Here is a 23,188-nt window from a genome sequence, read left to right as displayed (position 1 = left end):
CCATCTTAATCACTTGGAATAACATTCTAGCCAGCCTTATGCAAACGCTTATATCGACCATGCCAAAGCGAATGTTTGAAGTTATTCGTAATGACGGCCGTGCAACTGACTACTGAGACTTCTTTGTGGGCATTTCCTACCTGTTTTAGGACTTCTTTTTGGTATGGTCTTAAATTTTGACAAGCTAATATTTAGGCTAATTTCATAGTGTTCACATTTTCCCTATTAAATGCTAAAAAGGTTTTTTTATTTTCCTTTTTCTTATTTTCATCTTTCGAAGCTCTACTCAAATAAGTGATTGAGCATAACAACGCAAAATGCTTATTTTTTCTTTGTGTTCATTTTCCTTAAGATTTTGGTCAGCAGTGTATTTGATGAAGACTATTCATTCTTGACTTGGTATAAATTAATAGTGAATATCCTTCTTCCTTACATTTATATAAAGACCTGATAAAAACACATATCCTTAACTTTGTATGAATACTTGAGAAACTAATCATGCTCAATACTGTACAGAGATATTAGGAAAACGATTCATGCTTCATGTTGTACAGACACCTTATAAAAGTCAGTCATTTTTAAACTTCTACAGATACTTGGAAGATACATTTTATCGTTATATTTGTACAGCCACCTGATATTATTTTACTTTATATTCAATTACATTAAATTTGTTCTGAAAGTAACAGTTGTTGGATAACTTTTATGCAAAGAAATAGTTTTGTGCTTCTTTCTTAATTTTAAAAGTTTTGTGATATCCGAGATAACTTTGAAGAAGAAACGTCGTTTCTCTTTCAGTTTTTGTTTCTTTAATAATTTTACTGACTTCACTTCTTTTATGTTTAATTCTAATGTCAAATAAGTCATGAAAATAAACAATTCTAGTAAGTTATACACAAGTCTTAAACACAAACTGTAAGTTTCTATGTTTGATACACATCTGATGATATTTAACCTTGCATACTAACCTGATAAAAACCGTTCATCTTAAGTGTTGTACAGACATGTTATGAAGATATAATTCCACTACTATTAATTTACAAGCAACGATGAAAATTATTAGATTATCAGTTTTTAATTAAAACTTATCATGGTTATCGTAGGCTTTACAAACGAAAATTAACGTTGTAGATACGATTCACACAAATTTGATATCTTTCTTCAAACACACTTTTCTATAAAATCAAATTGATTGGCTATAGATGATTATTTTGCATATTGAATTTAATTTATCTATTGCAACTCAAAATGAGTTTTTAAATGATATAATTATATGTTTGTATATTCATTAATAATTGCATTCTGATCCTTAGGAGTTTTCGATGATATTCTGTATGATAGTATTTCGTAAAAGTATTAAACTGATTTCTTGATATGCAATATATATACATATAAAGCGCCTTCAAGACAATACCGTAATATCACTACAGATTTCATGTCTCATCTGTTGTGCCTTATTGTATAGGGTATCTGGTATTATTTTCATCATAGTACCTTTGGTGAGGCACATTTCAATTTAGTGAGTGAACCAAAACAGAGAGGTTAGAATGCGCCTTTTTTTAAACTAGAGAAAGTATCTGATGTTTTTATTCAATAACCATAACCTTCTTGCAGTTAAATATTTGATTTTAAGAAATACCAATCTGATATTTTCTATGAAAATTCGTGTTTCTCGGTAGGCAAGTATAAATTGTACTTACGTGATGCATGCACATATGAATAAACTTTTACCCAACAGTAAAGCACAAGCTAGAAAGGTATATATTTGATATCACAATAGGTTATTATAAATTTGTTGGAGTAAACAAAACATTAATTTTTTTTAAATATTAGGTATAAAAGTATCTTAATATAAAACATACCTTTATAAATTTTGGATTTAAATTAGGTGGGGCAGTTTCATTTACATGGCTTCTATCGCTGAGTATTCTGTCATCAGAAGCTTCAGCTTGGCTAGATATTTTGCTGTATGCCCTTTCTTCAGAAGAAGTCAGCTGTAAGCACTGTTCTTCGGTACCAAGAATACCTTAATAAGAAACAAAGATATATTAAATTAGCTTCAGCAATGTCTGTAATTAAAGAATAATGTTAAAATTACGAATGCATCTATTTTGCTAGTAGTTAGGGGTTAGTTGAGCAGCACACTGCCAGAGGGTGCTAAATAAGAAAATTATGATGTCATAACAACATAACGTTTCACCAGAAGAGCTGGCGTATTGTAATGATGTTAACAGAAATTATGACGTCAAGAAAGTGAAACCATGGACATGTTGCTAGGCTGCCATGAAACATGGACATAGCGTCAGAGACTATTGAACAACAATCTTGGTGAGATCAACATACATGTCTCAACGTGTAAACAACGGTTAAGTTTAATTATGTCCTAAAATTATAGTCGTTTTATGTATAAAATGCTTCACTTATTCATTAGTTCTATATTTAACCATACTTTTTGCTTTTACTAACCTTACACCAAGTGGAAAAGTAGCATTTGTTTTCATACAAATTATGTCCATTCCAACCCAACAGGTATTTTATATAGTATATAAATAATAGTGTACGCTTATTATAATTTACAAACTTTGGTTGCATGTTCAGTGTATTTTTAATTATTTTATGTTATAATTTTCATATGTTCATTATAATACAATTAATGAATATGAAACAATCGTATATTAACAACTAAAATCAGTGTTGCTATATGTCATCAACATATGCTGCATAGCAGTAGAACAGATACCTAATGGGCAAAGGTCAGTTCAGAGCTGGCCAAGTAGAGTTCGCAATATACAGTCAAATACATGTTGTTCGTTCATATGTAAATAGCAGTCAAATCAATCTACATTCACAGATGTACTAGTCCTACTAGTGATAAACGTTGACAACTCATCTGAGGCAAGTATTATTTTTGAATATATTTCTGAACCAAATGAAACAAGTACCGTTACATAGCTATTTTAATACTTATAACGTGTACTTATAATGGTATAGGGCGTGGTACCAGTGTTTATTAACTGCGGTGATCTAAATGAATTAAAAAGAAATTTATATTCGCAATGAGATAAAAAAAAACTGCTTACATCCCTGGCCTCTTGCTGTTGACTACTGTAAGTTGATTTCATATTACTCGTGTTCATTAATATGATTTTCTGCATTCATATACAAAATATTCTCATTTACTTCATCCTTTCACTGACATCCTGTGATGAAACTACACATATATGTACTTCCCCAAAATGTCAAAACTCATCTAGCGAGGAAGGAGAAGTTTCAATGTTTATACGTAATTGACATACATGATTTTAAATTTCCATTGTAAATTTATTTTTATTAATACAACTTTATGTCTAAGTTATATATATATATATATATGTGACTATTTTTATTTAAATACGAGTGTATATATTGTGATAACATTAACCCTATGTGTAATGGATCAAACACTTGCATTCAAAATTGTATTTAATTACTATTTCAGGAACTTATAGCAGTAAGTGTGGTATCAAACTGTATATTATAATGTAAATTTTATCATCAAATATTGCTCAACTTTTTAATTTAAAAGTAAACTTTAAAAAAACTTACTTAAACACGAGGTTTTTGTGCCAATTGGTATGTTGAATGCAACACTGGTTTAAATTGGATGATTGTGATGTCAAAATACAAACTTTATAGTTTTGTACACACTAGAAACTCCAATTACCAATATTAACAAACTATAATGTAGAATTCGAACCTCCTAGCGTTTCCCTAAGATATCGCTCGTGTACTCAATAAAACACAGTGGCTCTGATCAATTTTTTCGTTTTTGGAAACGGTCATTTATATACACTTACTTGTGTATATGACATGTGAATAACTAATCAAAAACTCAGAATGTACCCTTAATGGCTTTCTCAATCATTTTGAAGTTATTTTCTTTCAAAACAAATTTCAAGGAGGTCATCACGGAAGACTAAAAAACCGACTTTTAGAGAATATTATACATTTAAAAACGGCTGGTATGGATAGAGAAGGCACTAATAAAAAAGCAAACAACGTGTCAACCTTCTTCGGTCATCGTCAGGCTCACAAAGAAAGAAAGAGTTACTGACCGGTGCTGACAACATGTTTGAAGGCGGTTGTTTAATTGACTGTAGGAATGTAGAGAGCGTGCTTAGATATTGGATATATTTATTAATATAGACATAAAGATGTTCCTTTGTATTGGTTTATTTTGGGCTTGAGTTGTTGTATAAGTAAGGCTTCTTTAATTTTGCGTTTGTTTGTTGTTGTTGTTGTTTTGAATTAAGCACAAAGTTACTCAATGGGCTATCTATGCTCAGCCCACCACGGGTATCTAAACCCGGTTTTTAGCGTTGCAAGTCCGCAGGCATATTGTTGAGCCACTTGGGGGCTTGCGTTTGTTTATGTTTGTTTCTTTATTTAGTATTTGGGTGTTTTCTATGGTTATGTTGTGTTTATTTGATTTGCAGTGTTCGTAAACGTGTGATGGTGACTTTTTGTGTTCTTTTAATCTGGTTTCCATTTTTCTACTTATTTCTCCAATATATAAGTCGTGGCAGTTATCACATTGCATTTTATAAATAATGTTGGTGTTGTGTTTGTCAGTGTAGTTTTTGCATAGTATAGACCTTAGTTTTGTGCCTGGTTTTTGAATAAATTTGGTATTAACTGGAAGGTCATATTTTGTTGCTAGTTTTTGCCAAATGTTAGTTATTTTTCTGCTGATGTCGGGAATATATGGTATGCAGCAGTATACGGTTTCGTGACTTTTTAATTCGTAGGATATATTTACTTTTGTCAGTTGATTTTGCTTTTTGTCTAGGTGTGTGTGTATAATATTTTCTACAGTTTGTGGAGAAAACTTGTTGATGTTGATGAAGTATTGTTTTATTTTATCTAATTTGTCGTTAATTTTATGTGGTGAGAATAGTTTTTATGGATATGTTTATTTGGTTTCTTAGTATGTTGAGTTTTTGTTTTGTTTCATTTGCTGAGTCCCAAGGAATGCATAGTTCAGTATGAGTGATTTTTCGGTGGATTCCTATTTTAAGTTGTGCATCGGTTCTTGTAATTTTGAGGTTAAGAAATGTTATTTGATTGTTTTCTTCTTGTTCACATGTGAAGTTAATATTGGAAGGTATAGAGTTAATGTAATTGAAAAATTTAAGTATGTGTTCTGTAGATGTGAATCCCGCAATCGTGTTGTCTACGTATCTATGCCAATATAGGGGTTGATGTAATGCTGTGTTAATTGCTTGTGTTTTAACTTGTGTCATAAAAATATTGGTTAGAACTGGTAATACTGGATTGTCCATACTTAGACCATTTGTTTGTATATTGTTGTGGTTGTTTTCAAACGCTGCAAATCACATAAACACAACATAACCATAGAAACATTCAAATACTAAATAAAGAAACAAACGCAAAATTAAAGAAGCCTTACTTATACAACAATTAAAATATCTAAGCACGCCCTCTACACTCCTGCACTCAGTTACACAACCACCTTCAAACATGTGGTCAGCACCGGTCAGTAACCCTTTCTTTCTTTGTGAACCTGACGATGTTCGCTCCTCTATTAGTGCCTTATCTGTCCATACCAGCTGTTTTTAAATATATAATTATGTCTTTAGTTTGCTTGAAATTTCATTTACTCTTCAGAACAAAATAAAGCTTAGTTACTAAGTTTAATAAATTATAGTGGAATTCTATGGTATTAATATAGTAATTTATGATTTTTTGTTATTCAAAAGTATATATACAAAACTTTAAAAAAGGGTATTTCATTTCATATCCTAAACATGTAAAATTTTAAATGGTTTAGTTACCTACATGAAGCAACAACTGAGTACAAAGATCGTAACTGGAAGAGATAATTATCTGCTTTACTTCGTTGTTTTCTGCTTTAATAAAAATAAGTTTAATAACTTATTTGTAAATAATAATAATATATATATATATGTATATAATGTATTATAACTGAAATGTATTTTACAAAATAGCAGTCCACTGAAATACAGCTAAGACAGGTAACTTTGTAAAGACTAGTTTTACATTTTTGGATGTGGTAAGATAGGTGCACGTGCACCGAGCTATTGTAACTTATGTATTATTAGCCAGGCCCGACTGGAAGGTCAGTACAATAAAAATAATAAATATATGTAAATTTATAATGTTTTGAGATTTAAACTATTTATACTAAATATTTTTGTTCTGGCGTAATAATCTGTAGCCATTCAAGAATGAGAAAACATAAGTTATGCTTATTTTCTCATTTTTATGGTGGTTATAAGGTCGGTAAAATTGACAGATCCATTTTAGTTAGAGTGGAGAAAATAACTGACAAATTGTAATGTTTTACTGAAAACAAACGTTTGATATATATTTAGAATGTTTTAGCGATCACACAAATAATAGCTGATATTTGGGGACAAAGACCAGTTTTTAAGTAGTGAGATAAAATCACTTTCATAAGTAACAAAATACATTCGATATTTACACAAACTCTAATGAAAATACTTCATTTAAAAATTCGATTTTTGTGTACAAAATACTTGGATTCATTACTAACAGTTTTCTAAATTTTGTAAAGATACATTTTGAAAGTTATAGTATAAATACTTAGCATATGCACATGTGTATATAAACTCGAGGCCCGGCATGGCCAAGTGTGTTAAGGCGTTCGACTCATAAGTCGAGGGTCGGGGTTCGAATCCCGGTCGCATCAAATATGCTCGCCCTTTCATCCGTGGGGGCGTTATAATGTGATGGTCAATCCCACTATTCGTTGGTAAAAGAGTAGCCCAAGAGTTTGTGGTGACGACTAGCTGACTTCCCTCTAGTCTTATACTGCTAAACTAACGGACGGTTAGCTCTCGAGTAGTTTTGCGTGAAATTAAAAAAACAAACATATAAACTCGTATATTTTATGAGTTTATCGCGAAATGGTTGGACTACAATAAATTCATACAAATGGCAGTACCATTGTTCCCAGAAATGTTTGGTTTAGATTAATTACAGAAAGGACATTTCCCTTATTTAACAAAAAAAATCAAATGAAGAGAAACAAAAACGTATCCCATTTGCCAAATTTTACACACTTGACACATCAGCTCCCATAAGGAAAAGTTATTTGATTAGCGCTATCACAAGGAGAAGAAAAGTACATCTTTGACTTTCAAGAAAAGTTGTATACAGACGCATATTTATAAAACCAGGATTGATAGCTCTAATACCCAAACATAGATAGTATACAACAAACAACTACAGCTAAGTATGTATCCAAAGATTAGATTACATGCACTTCATAGTGGAGAAAAGAAATCCTAAATTATAGTGTAGGAACAATAAGGAACAAAACATAATCTAAGTATTTTATGGATGCTACTAACATGGGTGCAATACCTATTATGACTGATGCATAGAATATATTTCTGAGTAGGTCCATGTGGTTTGTTAAGATGTGTACATCAACAATTCGGAGTGTAAGATCATAAGAATATGAAAGCACGATTTAAAGAAAATGAAATCTAAAAATTCAGAGTTGATAAACGTCCTTTCGGACCATATAGTAGTTTTCTGCCTGGATGAAGATGATTTTTATGGAGATAGAGTCAATGTGACAAGGCTTTTATATTATACGATATAAAGGAAAGAGAAAGGATCGAGTATGGGCTTTACATCACTATATATATATATATTGATTAACAAATACTGTGTGCAGTGTTTAACATCATAACAACAAATTGTCTTGAGTTTTAAAATATTTTAAACTCAAAAATGTAAAATTCTAGCCCAGAGAAAATTAAGAAGTAATGGTAATGTAACTTTTCCAATCTGTTTCTCAAGATAAAGTTATACTTTATGTCCAAAAGAAAGTTAAGTGTAATGTTTTTTTAAATATATATTCATTTATTATCATGACTGCGACAACGATAGAACTAGGATAACTTTATCTCAGTGATGGATCATCTCTATTTAAAGAACTGGTTTTTCATAGGTTATATATCTGTCTTTTGTTTAAACAACCGTTTTAAAGAGAGTGTTTCTTAAGATATTAATTGTCATTTGCGCAAATGGGTGACAAGATTCATTTATGGCAAATATAGTAACGTCGACCTATAGAATATGGCTACATTCGTTGAGAGAGAACTTTATCACTGTCTATACAAAGGATATACTGAAAATTTGCTGAAAATTCCTTGTCAAAATCTGGTATTGTTTGGAAAACCCAAAGTAAATGAGCATCTAAAATCAGCTCTGTCTGTCCCTTTAATATTAGCAATTAATATCACTGTACTGTTATAAAGCCGATGAATAAATAGACAGTGTTTGAATGTTGTGCACACAATATATCTTCATTTGTTCGTCATGACCGTTAGAGTTAAATAACATTAAGAGTGGCTTCGTGCATTACCTGAAGTAGCATGTAAACAGATTACAGATATAATTTCCAGAGTTAAACCGAATTTGTCATGTATATTTGTAAAGGTACTTTAAAGGTCTTAAAAGGTAATGTTTCCATTCAAAAGCAGAAACTTAGACGATACAAATTGTTATTGGGAGCGTCTGCTGTCAAGAAAGCATCAGTTAAACAGAAAAGAAACGTATTATTACACAAAAGAGGTTTACTCATAGCACCAATAGTTTCAGTATTTAGTGGACAGCCTATTGGTAAAATGGTTGAAATCTAAAAAAATATGGTAAAAGGAATTGCTTTTGTTCTTGAAAAACTGGTGCCTTCGCTTTATTAATCCATAGTTTATGGAAGACCAGTACATTAAGCATTAATCCAGAGATAACGATACGAATCCAGTCATACAAAATGATCCATTGACAATATACGATAAAGCAAATATGATAAACTAACTGCAACAACTTCATCAGACCTTTTATTCACAAGCCATGGAGCTCGTCAAAATTAAAGTGAAATGGCCAACTCATAAAAATTTAGGGATTGTCGTCACTGTTTCTTAAAAATATATAAAAATAAAGTTAACATTATATTAAACTTTATATGTTACAGTAGTGATCTAATGTGGAATAATCGTGGAGAGTTAGCAATTAGTGGAAGATCCATACCAAACAGTGATATAATTGACCTAATCAAGTACTTGCTACGAAAACGAAAGAATTTTAACCTTACAGGTTGGAAATAATTTACATAATGATCATTAAATATGAATATTCCCCAAGAAGTGGTTTGAAATGTAGACAAATGGAAGTATATGAAATATGATACATATATTAAAAGACCTAAGTGTGCTCTATCCAGAAGAATCATTTTAATAAAGTAGTATTATTTTATTCTTTCTCCTGTGTCTTGATTGTCATTTAAGAATGTCACGAGTCTTTAAAGCATAGTAATATTTTGAATCGTCTAACAAATAATATTATTTATTATAAAGGTCAAATTATTTCTACTTATAGAGAAAAAGTTGATTGTAAACACTGAATAAAAGTAGATGATGTAGAAAGTAATGTATAACGAAGCTGTACAATCTGTATATTATAACCCTAATTCTACTAGTTTTTGTCAAATATTGGTAGTGCGAATGATGTGAAAGCGCTAGTTACGTCGTCAGTCTGAAAAGAGATAAAAGACTCGTTTAATCGTCAGGGTACATGCGCTCTAAACAAATGGCAAATATATAAGTTTTCAAGAAATTAAGAGTTCATTACTATGGTCGACAAACAATGACACACTAATCTCTAACCTAAGTCAATATAACAATCAGTTAATATTAGCAATTATTGTCACTGTGCTGTTATAAAGCAGATGAATAAATAAACAGTTTTTGAATGTTGTACATGCAATATCTCTTCAACCAAGTATGTCAAACATATTTTAAAACTGAGTCGACAACATTGCACACTTCAAACTGATGAAAGAACAGAATTTTCTAATAATCTGTTTGAAGAATTTCAAGAAAATCCGCTTCGTTGTGATATATTTACTATTATATATATCCATTTAAATATCAGTATCTTTGATCTGAATTTATATTTAGAAAAATACGTAACTTGTATTATTAAGTCTGTGTAGAAAAATTCTCCTCTATTCACTTACTAAATTTGTAGAGGATTCTCGAGTGTAAGAATCAACAATATATGTGTTTACGTAAACACCAGTGTATCATCAGTATTGTTGTGCAGGTTGAAATTTCTAGCAACTCTTCTCATGCCTATAAATGTAACCAATGTAACGCGCGAAAAGACGGTATATATTATTGGTTTGCTATAAATGATATATTATAGATCTCGGAAGCTATAACTACGGTAAACATTTTTAATTTTCAACTTCAAATATATTAACCAGGAATATTTATAGATTTCGAGCATTACAAACCATTTAAGTTCAGTGGATTCACGTCGGGCCTTAGTATTTTTACGAAAATAGTATATCACCTCAGCTTTGAAAACCTCACGTGTGATCAACGACAAACGCAGAGCTAACTAGTTCTCCGTTAAATGAATTATATCTATATCAATTCAAAATAAATTCGCTCATCGTGAACCTTCCATAAGATATCCAGTTCCAGACAAGACAGAAGATTCAGTGTTGTTTGTGAGTTTGAAAACTTTTATAATAACCGTTATTATGAATTGCGTTGTTGTTTGTCTATTAAAATATATTTATATTAAGAACAAACTGCGTGCATAAATCATGTTGGTACATATCATAAATTGTATACACATTGACATTTATTTAATTTCTAAATCTAAATTACAATTTAACTCAGTTTCAGGCTATTCTGAATTGTAATACGTAACATCGTTACTGCTTATAATGAAACAAAAGTCTCTATGTAATAGGAAGATTTAATCACATTCTTAAAAGTAGAATGTAATGCTATTTTAGTTATAGTGGAACTTATAAAAAATTCACTATATTGAAAAACCACATCAGTGCCTATAGTCAGTTTTATCATCGAAACATCAATATGAGACCAATAGATGTTAATCAGTCTGTGGTGTGGAAAAAGCTCCACAAACCACCCACTAAAATAAAATGAAGTAAAAGTAAAGTGAAGCCTCAATTCAGAAAATACTGTATGCCTGGATGAACAGACGAAATATTTATGTCAGAGAAAAAAGCCACGAAAAATTATTTAGTGGAATAAGAAAACAGTTTAAAGATCTTTGCCTTTTATCTTACAACTGATCTATTTGCTGAAGATTCACACTTTAACTTAGTGAAACAGGAAAATTCAGAAATTAAAATACGTTTTGTCGTACCCTACCAAACAGTACAAATTCCGGCCAGTTATATAAATTGATCAGTCCAACTTTGTAACCGATATCTATGAACCTACATACACTTTAGAAGTTTATTCGGTATTCTCGCAAGATTTATTGACCTGAAGGAAACTTAAAGGTATATTACCAGTGAGCAACTGACTATCTTATCATGCAAAAGTACAATTATTCATCGTCAGTCTTGACCAGAGTCATAAATTCCGTAGCCTCTGGGTCTGTATTTACTTTGGTTGAGATGAGATTGGAGAATATTTTGACCCATTAGGACTGTGTCCACATACTCTCAACATAAAAAAAAAATCCACCAAGAAGAACTATCGAAGGTGGATTTAGAATAAAAAAAATCCGCAAAGACAATATTCACCAGTGTATAGACAATATTATATATATTATATTTTTAATCGTTGTCGACAGGTGTCGAAACGCAAACTCCTATCTAAATTTGAATACCACAAAATATTGATGATATGTTTGCACATTATTTTTTTGGAAAAAGTTTTCATCTGAGTACGTCCTTAATTGATAGGTTCTTTTATGTAGGTCACATTCCAAAATATTATTCTAACAGAATTAATAAAGTGTTAAAAATAAATATTGTGTCCAAACTTTTTATTGCATTAAATAAATAGTAGTTTTACATGTTATTAAATCTAGCCAATGATTAAACGTTGAGACATCTATGATAGCGGTTCCACTTAGTGGACCTCATCATCTATGAAGTCATATTCGCCTGCATTGTTGGTCCGGTAACGCGTTCACTGGTAACTCTTGTATAACTATGACGTCATCGTTCTCTAGTAGCATCATTCTCTCTTTTCCATTGCCTGAGATTGACATGCCTGTGGTGACCTTTGTCAGCATGCCTGTCAAGTGAGGGGATAGCTACTTTTGCTTCACTCATGAGTTTTTAATTATCGTATTATTGTTATCATTGTTCTATCTGTTGCACTTTCTCTTTAGTATCTTTATTTTTCTGTTACTTTACTGTATTTATTGTATTATCGTAATTATTCTTTCTTGCTCTAATTCACTATAGACGTCAAATTTGGTCTAAATGCATATCAAACTTGCAAAGTTATTCATCAAAAACTGCTCACTTTTGACTTAAATTTTTACATCTTCGGCTAAGACTGTAGACTGTTTTTAGATGTTGTCATTTGAATCAAAGACGTCTGATTTAGTACCGAAAAGCTTTAGTATGGAAGCATGCGTAAATACGTAAGCATTGGTTGTGTTAAGCAAACGAGAATAGTAGCTTCTAGCTCAAGTTTTCAAAAAATTATATTGGTGTTCGTTTATTATGCGTTAATTATTGCCAACTTTTAAACACAAATTTGGTATATTTTATGAAATTCTCCTTATTAAGGAGCATTTAGCGTCATGTGATATTACGTTACGCAATTAACGCAAATAATGGTGCCTAATACAACTATAACGAACGCATTTGGGCGATGAAAATAAACTGTTAATCTAGTTTACTTAGCTAGCATAAATATAAAGGAAATTATTAACATTGTTGCACAGAAGAAAACTTCTACCATATATTTCAGTAAAAAATCTGGATGATTCTTTAATGTATAGGCATTTTCCGAATAATAGGGTTTCTACGCTAGAGCTAACGTTGGTTATTATTGGTGTCATTTGTTTCTTACTTGATGTGGTTTATTGGTGTGTATTTACAAAATCTCATGATATCTAGTCAAAAACAAGTCAAGGTGTTTTAGAGATAAAATAACTTCCCCAGGCCCTTATTTTCTATGTTTGTTTGTTATTAAGCACAAAGCTACGTAAAGGGCTATTTGTGCTCTACCCACCACAGATATCGAAATCCGGTTTCTAGCATTATAAGTCCGCAGATATACCACATGCCACTGGCAGGCATATTTCTTTTTATGTGATTATTTGATTAGTCGTGTAGAATATGGCAAACAATATAGAATTCAGTAAACGATCAAATGCTTAAAATATCAGCAAGTGTTGATATTTACATAATATCATAAAAGATAAGACATAGATATCTAACATTAATTTCATCGTTAGAAATATTCAAAAGGATATTTCGTCTTAAAATTTTAACTAACATCCTTCATAGCTGACAACCCGTCATAGCTAGATGGTTAGAACGCGAGAGTCACGAGATGGAATCCCCGTCCCATCAAGCTTGTCCACCTTTTCAGCAGTGGGTGCGTTGTAATATACGATCAATCCCACTATTCGTTGGTAAAAGACTACCTCCGAGAGATGGCGGTGGGTGGGGATAAATAGCTGCTCTACGTCTAGTCTGACACTGCTAAATTAGGGGCTGTTAGCGCAGATAGTCCCCCCCATAAAGCTTTGCGCAAAACTGAAAAAATAAATAAAGAATAATATATTATTAGAAATGATGATGATGATAAATATAATTTTAATAACGTTTTCTAACTTATGATCAAACTTATTCATAAAGTCGATAACTAAGAAAAATGTAAGTACATTACAATAAAAACAGACTTCATAATCTTAATCGAAATTGCTCGATATTTTCGTCCTACGTATTTAATATCGAAAGTTTGATTAAGGCACATTGAATAATATATATACCTATATACACACCCTAAAATTATCTCTTCACACACAGAGACGTATATATGTATATTTATATATCATGCATAATGTTACCTTCGCAGAACACCCTGGCAATCAGTTTATCTGGGATGATGTCTGGTCCCATATCATTTTGTCCTGAAGCAATGTCTACATCTTTGTTGTAAGATATATCAGACCTGAAACATGGAGAAAAATATACGTTTGTTTAACAAAGATGTTTTTTAGGAATACTTTTAAACAGAAGTTTACTTATTTATTACCATAGTAACGTACACATAAGGACTAGATATTACATAACTACTTTTCTTACTAGAAAAGTAATCTAAACTGAAAATTATAATTCATATGAACATGCAGTTCATATAAAAGTTTGAAAAGTAAATTTTGCCCGATACGTCACTGAACAATCTTCATTGATTGTAACAATTGGTTGTCTATTATTTTATTCGAACATTTATAAAGACTTGTGAAAAACTTGTTAAAGCAACGACAATTTTGTTGATTTAAGAAATTATTTTAAGGTACGATGAACACAAGATACTTAAATGTGTCATCTTTAAAATGATGTTGTTTAATATATATCCGGAATGACTGAACACAAGTACCTACATTATTGTAGATCGTAATTTTATAAGAAATTTTATTAACTTAAAATGTAGATTTAGAGTATATCTAAAAGATTCTGAAACTTGTTTATTTATCTGATAATGAAATATAAATTTGTGGAGATAAATAGCAACAACATTTATGTAGAAAGTAACAATAAAACCATATGTTCAATTGAAATTTAAATCTCTTGACCAAAATAGCTCCCTAATTATGCATTGATTATTAAAATCATCATCTGTGATGACGAGAAACCCACTTGAAGTAAAAACGTATTTTCAAAACGGCTAGTATGGGTATTAGCATTGTAATTAAAATATAGAACAACATTTCGACCTTCTTAGGTCATCTTCAGGTCAACGTCTCTAGAATCTTATCACAAAACAACAGTAATTTTAAAGCTAATGTGTGTCAATTTTAATGTTACTAATGTTGACGTTTGTAGAACTATGTGATATCTCAGTCTTTTTTATAATAAAAGATTTATGAAGATTGTTTATCTTACAAATTGTTTTCTCCAGTTAATTTCTTACGTTCTTCATGAAACAAAGAAAATATTGATTCAACATATAACAGTTTACATCCAATCCTTCAAGACAGTTACTTACATTTCGTCTTTTTTCTCTTGTTGATGGTCAACTTCAGTGAAAAATAAATAAGAAAACAAAGAAACAAAATCATAAATCCCATTGACAAACTTAAAAAATAAACATATGATTGAAAACATACAATTCACTTTCCTGAAGTTTTTAGCATGTGCATAGTGTACATTCTGAGAGCGGTTTTTATAAGTGATATCAATTTTAATTCCCTGTCATTGTCTTTGGTAATTAATAAATTTTAATTTCTTAAGCTATTATCGTACTTTAGTAGTAGAAACTCTTTTTAAACTAAAGTAGAAAAATTGTAACAATGAACTACATTTTTATTTGTGTTTCACAATATAAATTTCTAAGTACAACTAGTAGCTAACGTTTAGTTTCTACAAAAAAACAACAGGCCTTTAAATATTAACATTAATACAAAAATGTTCAAATTAAAATACAAAAAATAACCTTTCTTCTGTACCTTGTCTGGCTCTCTTTTTTCTGATTTTTATGATGATTATGCTGGCTACTATCACTACCATCAATACAGTAGCCACAACAACGAGAACCATTACCATTGGAGTAATCACAGCACTGTTGTCGTCATCATCTAGAATAGTAAAAAACGATTTCTTGGTTTTCATGGTATTACAGGTAATTTACTTTAGTTTTTCTTTTCTACCAATTTCGCTTACGTTTTGCTTAATTTAATTAGGGCAACTCTACAATAGCTTTGATGATAAAAGCACTCTTAATAGAATGGAAGCTAATTGATTAAGTCGGCAGCGACCAACTTTTTATCTTTCACTTCAACATACGCCATTATCAATGACATGCCCCAGCCACAGTAAAGTGATCAAAGAAAACTCATAAATCATGCTAAGAAAAAATTCTGAAGTAAGTTGGTCGTTTCCAATTTAATCAATATCTTTTCCACAGTCCAATGTATCCCACGTTTGCCAAACAGAACTATTTCATCAGTCTGTTGAGACAAATTACTTCGAAAGCTTTTCAGAACTGTAAAAGAATATTAAAAATTTATGGTGTTTTCTGCGCACCAATTTTAAAATAAATTATGACATAACATATGAATAATAATGGGACATTGACTTTCTAAGGCTGTCCTTACACATCCATCCTTGAGAACATTAAAAACACTCTTATTCTAGTTTTCATTCCGTTTGTTAGTACCCTTAATAAGAGTGTAATTTTTCCAGTCCAGAATAATCTATAGATTTGACGAAATAGATAGCAATATTACTTTCTTGGTGTACATAAAACGTTTTTCAAACAGATATATATAGTTATTAAGAGTAAATATCAAGAGAGAGCGATGTACTCTCAGAATGTGTACAACTTATTTGCAACCTCAATCCGGTGTAGTCAGAATTTTTAATGTTAAACTTCCGAAAACGGGAAAGTCTACTAACCGAAATTGTGCCGTGCCAATGTTATTTTGTAATATAATGCATATATATATATATATATACAAATTTACTAATCTAAGGTCCAATCGTACCTTAGTCTGTATATAAATTTCCTTTAGGCATTAACTGGCAGGAATCTATACAAGTTTTATTATTAGAAGTTTGATATTTTAAGCTTGGAATATCAATCCTTATTTTATTAAATACCTTAATAAGAAATCATGCAAAATAAGAAAAGCATTCAGTTGATAAAAGTTTAACTTGTATAAATTTTCATACATGTTAGCTATGCTTCTGTTAGTATGGGGTATATCAAAATCAGCAGGATCCGCTTTCTAATCATGAATAGAACCATTTCTTAAAATATTTGCAGAACATCAACAACATTTTAATGTTTCATAATAACATTCTTTTGATATTCTCGTGAAAGTGCCAAAAATATTGTTTCCAAAACTAATAATCCTTTCACTAAACTTACAACTGTTCTTCTAGAGGATCTAGTACGAGAAATTACAAAACTTATTTTATAATTTTTTCTAAAAGAGAAGTATAATAAAATAAGCCATGTCTAAAATAAATAACTTCTATCTGTGCTGTTGAAATGTTTTATATCAGTTAACGAATGTTATCGATCTGGAATATAGACTTTTGTTAGTCTGTTGTGAAGGTTTTCAGCATTAACAGTGTCTTCTTGTTGTTTTTTCTTATATTTATGAACACTTCCAGTAACAAGTAACAACACTATGTATGACATATATGTAAGCAACAAATGTTTCTTATTATTTTTTAATTTTATGAAGCAGTATTGTCATGTTGCTGTTGTTTGTAATTAAGCACAAAGCTACACAATGCTCTGATCATCACGGGTACCGAAACCTGGATTCTAGCATTGTAAGGCCGCAGACTTGCCACTGTACCACTAGAGGGACAGTATTGTCATATAAAGATGTTACTGTTAATTTTTACTTTAATTATTATTTCAAAACTTTGTTAGAAATGTATAGTTCCTGCTGATAAGCACTATGTTGAACCTTTATTTGAAAAGGGGGAAATTGTAAAAATATTACAGTTTTCACAAGTTATATCATTAAATAATAATTTAACCTTTGTCGGTATTTGATAAATGCAAAAATTTTGTAAACTAACGATTGATGTCATATAAGTTCTGATTCGCTAATAAATTTGAAAGAAAAAAAGTCCAATCACAACAAATGCATGCTGCTAACATTCAGATGATGTACAAGAGCTTTATATAAAATTATCATGACTTCCATTTTCTCGAACAAGGATCTAAATATTTCGAATGATTTTCGACTACTGACAGAAAAAAATATTAGTAGGAATAATATTACATGCATTGTATTCTACATTCGAGAATTGAATTTCTCCCAGAAAATAGCTCCTGCAAAATATGTTTAGGGCCTGTTACTAAAGTTTCTAGTCATTGCTGATTCTCTAAACGTTGTCTCAAGCTACTAGTTTACTCGATCAAAGAGCACTGACGAGGATTTTTTATGTAAAGTGCAGTCTTATATAGAAATAAACATGTTAGCTAGAAATGTATATGTATTAGTTTGTTATAACTCAATTAGACAAAACGCAGCATCTAACTGAAAATATCCCAGGGTACAAGCTATAAAGTGGTGTTATAAAATTACCCTAAGTTTTGGAGGTGACTGGGAAGTAGAACCCACAATGTGGTGGGGATACGCCATCTATCAGCTAAACCTTCATTCGCCAGTCTCACATAAGAAATAAAAGAGTAGCAATAGATATAGAAATATAAATTAGGAAAGTGAGATGTGGATGCTTAAGCTCACAAAGTCCCACATCTATATTACCATTCACTGGCTGCAGAAAGTTATTGGAAGATGACTGCTCCCCCAGTTAAAGAAGAAAAATAATTGAAATAAAATAAGAAAAGGGAAATAAGGTACTGCTATTTGGGGGTAAGTAAGTTTAAAACGTACCTCTTGAACTTAGCATTCCAGCCCCCAGTATAGTAGAAAGGCACTATCTGACAGCACAGCAAACGAACTATACCAGCATGAACCATCCCATCCAGCTATTCAAACAAACTAGTTTAGCTTCCAACCACCACTTAATCACCAAGTCTAATGTGAGTATTATGTTTTAAGCAAGTCTTTATATGCGGCAAGGTGTATATCCGCATAAAGTTGTACCAAGTTCTTAAACTGCCTTGTTTACAACTAAAAATAGTTATTAGAGTTTTTCAGTAAAATTTCTTAAATTATTATTTCTTTATATTTATTTAATACATTCTTATATTTGTGAAAGAAATAAAAATTAGAGAAATTTACTTAAATATTTTTTTGTTTCGGCTTGTTTTTTAACAAACTAATATAATTCGTTGACAGATTGTTTAGGCAAAGTATAATTAGTTAAAGGTTTGAACTTGTTGTTTTTAACACAGTCCTTCCTTGAGATTTTGCTTATTTAACTTTATTAAAATGTATTCATTTTCATTAAAATTATATATGCTGTCTGAATGTATTCCTCTCAAACGTGTTATACACTTGATTTACGGACTGTGAAGGTATTCAACTTTTAAAAACATATACAACATCAGAACCTATTAATGATTTTACTAGAATCTTACTAAGTTCACTATAACCATGTTTTATTTATCTTACCATAATTCTATTATGGCTGTTATTATTTGTGATTTAACTATGAATGCTCAACATCTTGAATTAACAAATTCATACCACTATTGTTTTCTTTTGATTAACCATTATATATATATATTTTTTATTATGGGCACTGAAACAAATATTATAAAATTTGAAAGAACGAATAATATGATATGTGACTATTTAGTATTTATCGAACTGTTGTCAATTTTTCCAGACACGATTATATCTTAATAACGATTATGACTTTACCGCCCGGTAAACATGTCGTAATATGGAAATATCTCATCGCTAAATTACAAAAGGTTACCTTTTATTAACTAAAATAACAATGCTGACAGAAAGTAACTGGAAATTGAAGCATAAGCCTATAACACAATCACGCATTTTGCTAAACCAAAAATTTGTGTTTCTTTTTGCTGTTGTATTTGTTCAATATCGCGTAAAGCTACTCGAAGACTATTTGCGCCATTCACTACTTTTGAAGAGATAGACTAAAGGAAAGCCAGATATACAATACCACCCATCCGCAACAGGTGGGATACTTTAATCAAATGTATTTGTGTAACCACAACGTATATAAAACATTCACTGCAGGCATAATTATGTTTTTGTTGTTTTTTTCTGGGGGTTATGTGGCGCGAATTAAAGAACTTCAGATTCAAAACCTCATACACTAACCAATGATCCGCAGTCGACCTTTTGAGTTTCTTAGAAGAAGAAAAAATATGATGTATCCGTGTGTTTTCTTATAGCAAAGCCACGTCGGGCTATCTGTTGATCCCACCGAGGAGAATCAAACCCCTGATTTTGCGTTGTAAATCCGAAGATATACCGCTGTACTAGCGGGGGACCTATGATGTATCCAATTGAAACTATACATCTAAGACAAATAATTAGTTTACTGAACAATTATTCCAAACAATATCCGTGAACAAACGTGATATTGCAGGAAAAAGGAACTAATTGTTATAATTGTTTGTTTTTTTATGAGCAAAGTCACAATGAACTATCTGCTGAGTCCACAGCGTGGATTTTAGTGTTATGCGTCTGTAGACTTATCGCTATCCTACAATTAGAGAATATTTGTTTTGATTTGGTTTGAATATCTCGCAAGGCTACACAAGGGCTATCTGCACTAGCCGTCCCTAATTTAGCAGTAAAAGACTAGAGAGAAGACAACTAGTCATCACCACCCACCGTCAACTCCTGGACTACACTTGGACAAACTGTCTTTTATTTCAAAAAAATAGCTATATTTTACGAACAGTTGTAGAATGATCTTGTATGAACTGTTAACTGATTGGTATACATCGGACACAGTTTAATATTTTTGACTAGTGAGTGTAAAATATTTTGTTGTATACTACAACGAACTCAGCGCGACACAAGAATTACATCTTAACTTTTTCGTTTATAAACCACATCAAGATTCGTACATACTTAACTGAACAAAACAAACAGAAACGTGTACATGACATAGAAAGATAGAAAAGTTGACTGAAAGCTCATGTAAACGAAACAATACAATATTTTATGAATTAAGATGTTTTAGGCTTCGTAAATACAGTATTGGTGTATCTAATTCTTGAAATTTTGTTCATAAAAGTATGTGTGAAGCTTGTTATGTCTGTGAGTTTACTTACATATATTAATTATATATGTTTAACGCATATTGGTTTCTAATGAATCATGAGTTTCATATAAGATAATAACAGAGCACTTACTCATAACTCATGATTACTATATTTCATGATCTTTGTATGAAAGTATTAGTGAAATATTATGCATCACACATTACTACAAAATCTCAGTATGTGAGGATAATGTCTCTTTTAAGGTATAAACAAAATGGATAAAGTCATTTTAGGGCCTTAAATATGATCTTAGGAACTAAACTTTTACATTTTAAACCTGGTTTCTAGTGTTTTAAGTCCGCAGACCTGCCTCTGTGCTACTGGGACGCTTTAGTTTACATAAATGGTACACTAGAATATCTAATACTAATGTTAATAAATGTTTTAATGTGTGTGATACTTGTCAAATCTGTGATTTTACATCGCTGTTTTAAAGTATATTAACTAATGATAAACAGTAATTGTGTTGAATTTATAAAATAATTCTACTTGTATCTTCACATAAACCATATTCTTTATCGTAAGAAATAGTAAAACTGAAATAACTCATCAATAATTTGTTTTTATTATTAACATCAACTATTTACATTATATTTTTAAACTCTACACGTAACATCAACTATTTACATTATATTTTTAAACTCTATACTTAACATCAACTATTTGCATTATATTTTTAAACTCTATACGTAACATCAACTATTTACATTATATTTTTAAACTCTATACGGCATCTTTGGGAACTGGGGTAATGGGATGATTTCTGTCAGACAGTTTTAACTAACTAAAAGTATCTTAAATTATTAATACATCTTCTTAGAAACTCTAACACATTAACAACTACTATATCCTTATTTGCCTAAACCTACTTTGTATATTAAATTAGATATTTTTTACTTGTACATCTTTTACTGTAAGAAAAATTAATAAAACTGTATTTGTCTTTTTAATTAAATATAATCTGTTTACAGGTATTCAGAAAACCGTGTCTCTACTTCGGTATCATTTTGCCGACAGACCAAACGCTTAAATTCAAAACAGTTAAAAAGTATACATACATATATATGTGTATATATTTAATAACTCAAATGTTTTACAACTAAACGAATCAGCTAAATCGTTTATAAGAGGAATATTACACTCAGATCATGTAAATGTCGTTACAGACAGACATAAATAGTAACTTTTAACTAATTAGAATCCATTTATCAGGTAGAAAGACAAATTATTCTTCCACGATTGAAAATCATCCAACGAGATATATGACGTGGATCATGTAAGTAACTAGGACACTTAGGACACTCAAGTAAGAATAGTAATATATAGTCAAAACCAAAATAAGACGAAATATTTATCAAGCAATAACAATTTCACGAATAGTATTTAATCCACATAGCAACCTGATCATCTTCCAGAGACAGCTATAATGTCATAGCTGTAGACACCATCTAACAGTTTTAGAAGTAAACTGAAATCTGGATTACAAGCTGACAACAAAATTGTTGGGATTATAGAAAACCTTAAACACAGCCTAACTAATATAATTTTTTAAATATATTGATTTCTGAACTCTGAACCAAATATGTAGCACAGTGCTATGTGCTAAATTATGTACAACTTTTTTATATGTGAGAAATTAGGCTCTAAACTAATTAAAGTTCCCTTACAGGTAACTGGAAATCTCTTGAGAAAATAAAGAAAATGATAATAATACTTTTATGGAGAATCAATCACCTTACACTTAAACTGGAATATAAATTAAGTGAAATAATCTGTGAAATTAACAAAACATCTCACTTTTGCAAGCAAATACCACTTTATAGGTCTATAGAAAACCATGGTACATACACAAAGCACCCCACAGAAAATAAAACTTCATCTAACGTCAAAAATTTATTCAGTTGTAACTGTTTTCCATTTAATTAACTTGTGAACTGTTCTGATTATTTTAAATGAAGAATAAGTGGCAATTTGGGCAAATTTTATTTTAATAACTCTTCTGACTTAATTGTACTTTATAGTTTATATTTTGTTTTCTACTTTATTTGCATTTTAACTTGATTTCAGTTTGGGAAATTTTGCACATTATGGAAATGGGGAATAATATCTGAGAAAATATTTTATTTATATGAATTTTAAAATTTATTTAGTGTTGTCATTTTATTAAATGTTTCTTTTGAAATCCCAATTAGCTAGAGGAAGTTAGAAAAACTAAATTACTAAAAACAAAGAATTCCACCATTATTGAGAGAACTGAAATTTAGACTGAAATTGTTTTTATCATGTTATAATGATGTAATTAATCTCATGAAAAATGAAATGTGGTTTTGGTTTTATAATCATAAAATATAATTATGTTATTCATACTGTACGATATAGTATCTCATTAAGTACGGTTGACAAATGACAAAAATATGTACGATTAA

The 23,188-nt window shown here is 30.5% G+C and overlaps 1 protein-coding gene across 1 annotated transcript in view; it reads right to left on the bottom strand.

The window, feature by feature from the left end:
- The window catches only part of LOC143225213 (protein turtle homolog B-like), a 261,798-nt gene that overhangs the window by 37,761 nt on the left and 200,849 nt on the right, over window positions 1-23,188 (bottom strand). The window contains exons 9-12 of the mRNA XM_076454228.1: window positions 15,526-15,654; window positions 15,066-15,096; window positions 13,924-14,027; window positions 1,863-2,026 (exon numbers count right to left, since the gene is read on the bottom strand). Of these exons, the coding sequence (XP_076310343.1) occupies window positions 1,863-2,026; window positions 13,924-14,027; window positions 15,066-15,096; window positions 15,526-15,654 (428 nt within the window). The remainder of the gene's footprint in view (window positions 1-1,862; window positions 2,027-13,923; window positions 14,028-15,065; window positions 15,097-15,525; window positions 15,655-23,188) is intronic.

This window comes from Tachypleus tridentatus, chromosome 9, assembly GCF_004210375.1.
Source record: "Tachypleus tridentatus isolate NWPU-2018 chromosome 9, ASM421037v1, whole genome shotgun sequence".
NCBI lineage: Eukaryota > Metazoa > Arthropoda > Merostomata > Xiphosura > Limulidae > Tachypleus > Tachypleus tridentatus.
The sequence above is the reverse complement of the archived record's forward strand: the minus strand, read 5'-3'. Positions and strand labels throughout refer to the sequence as shown.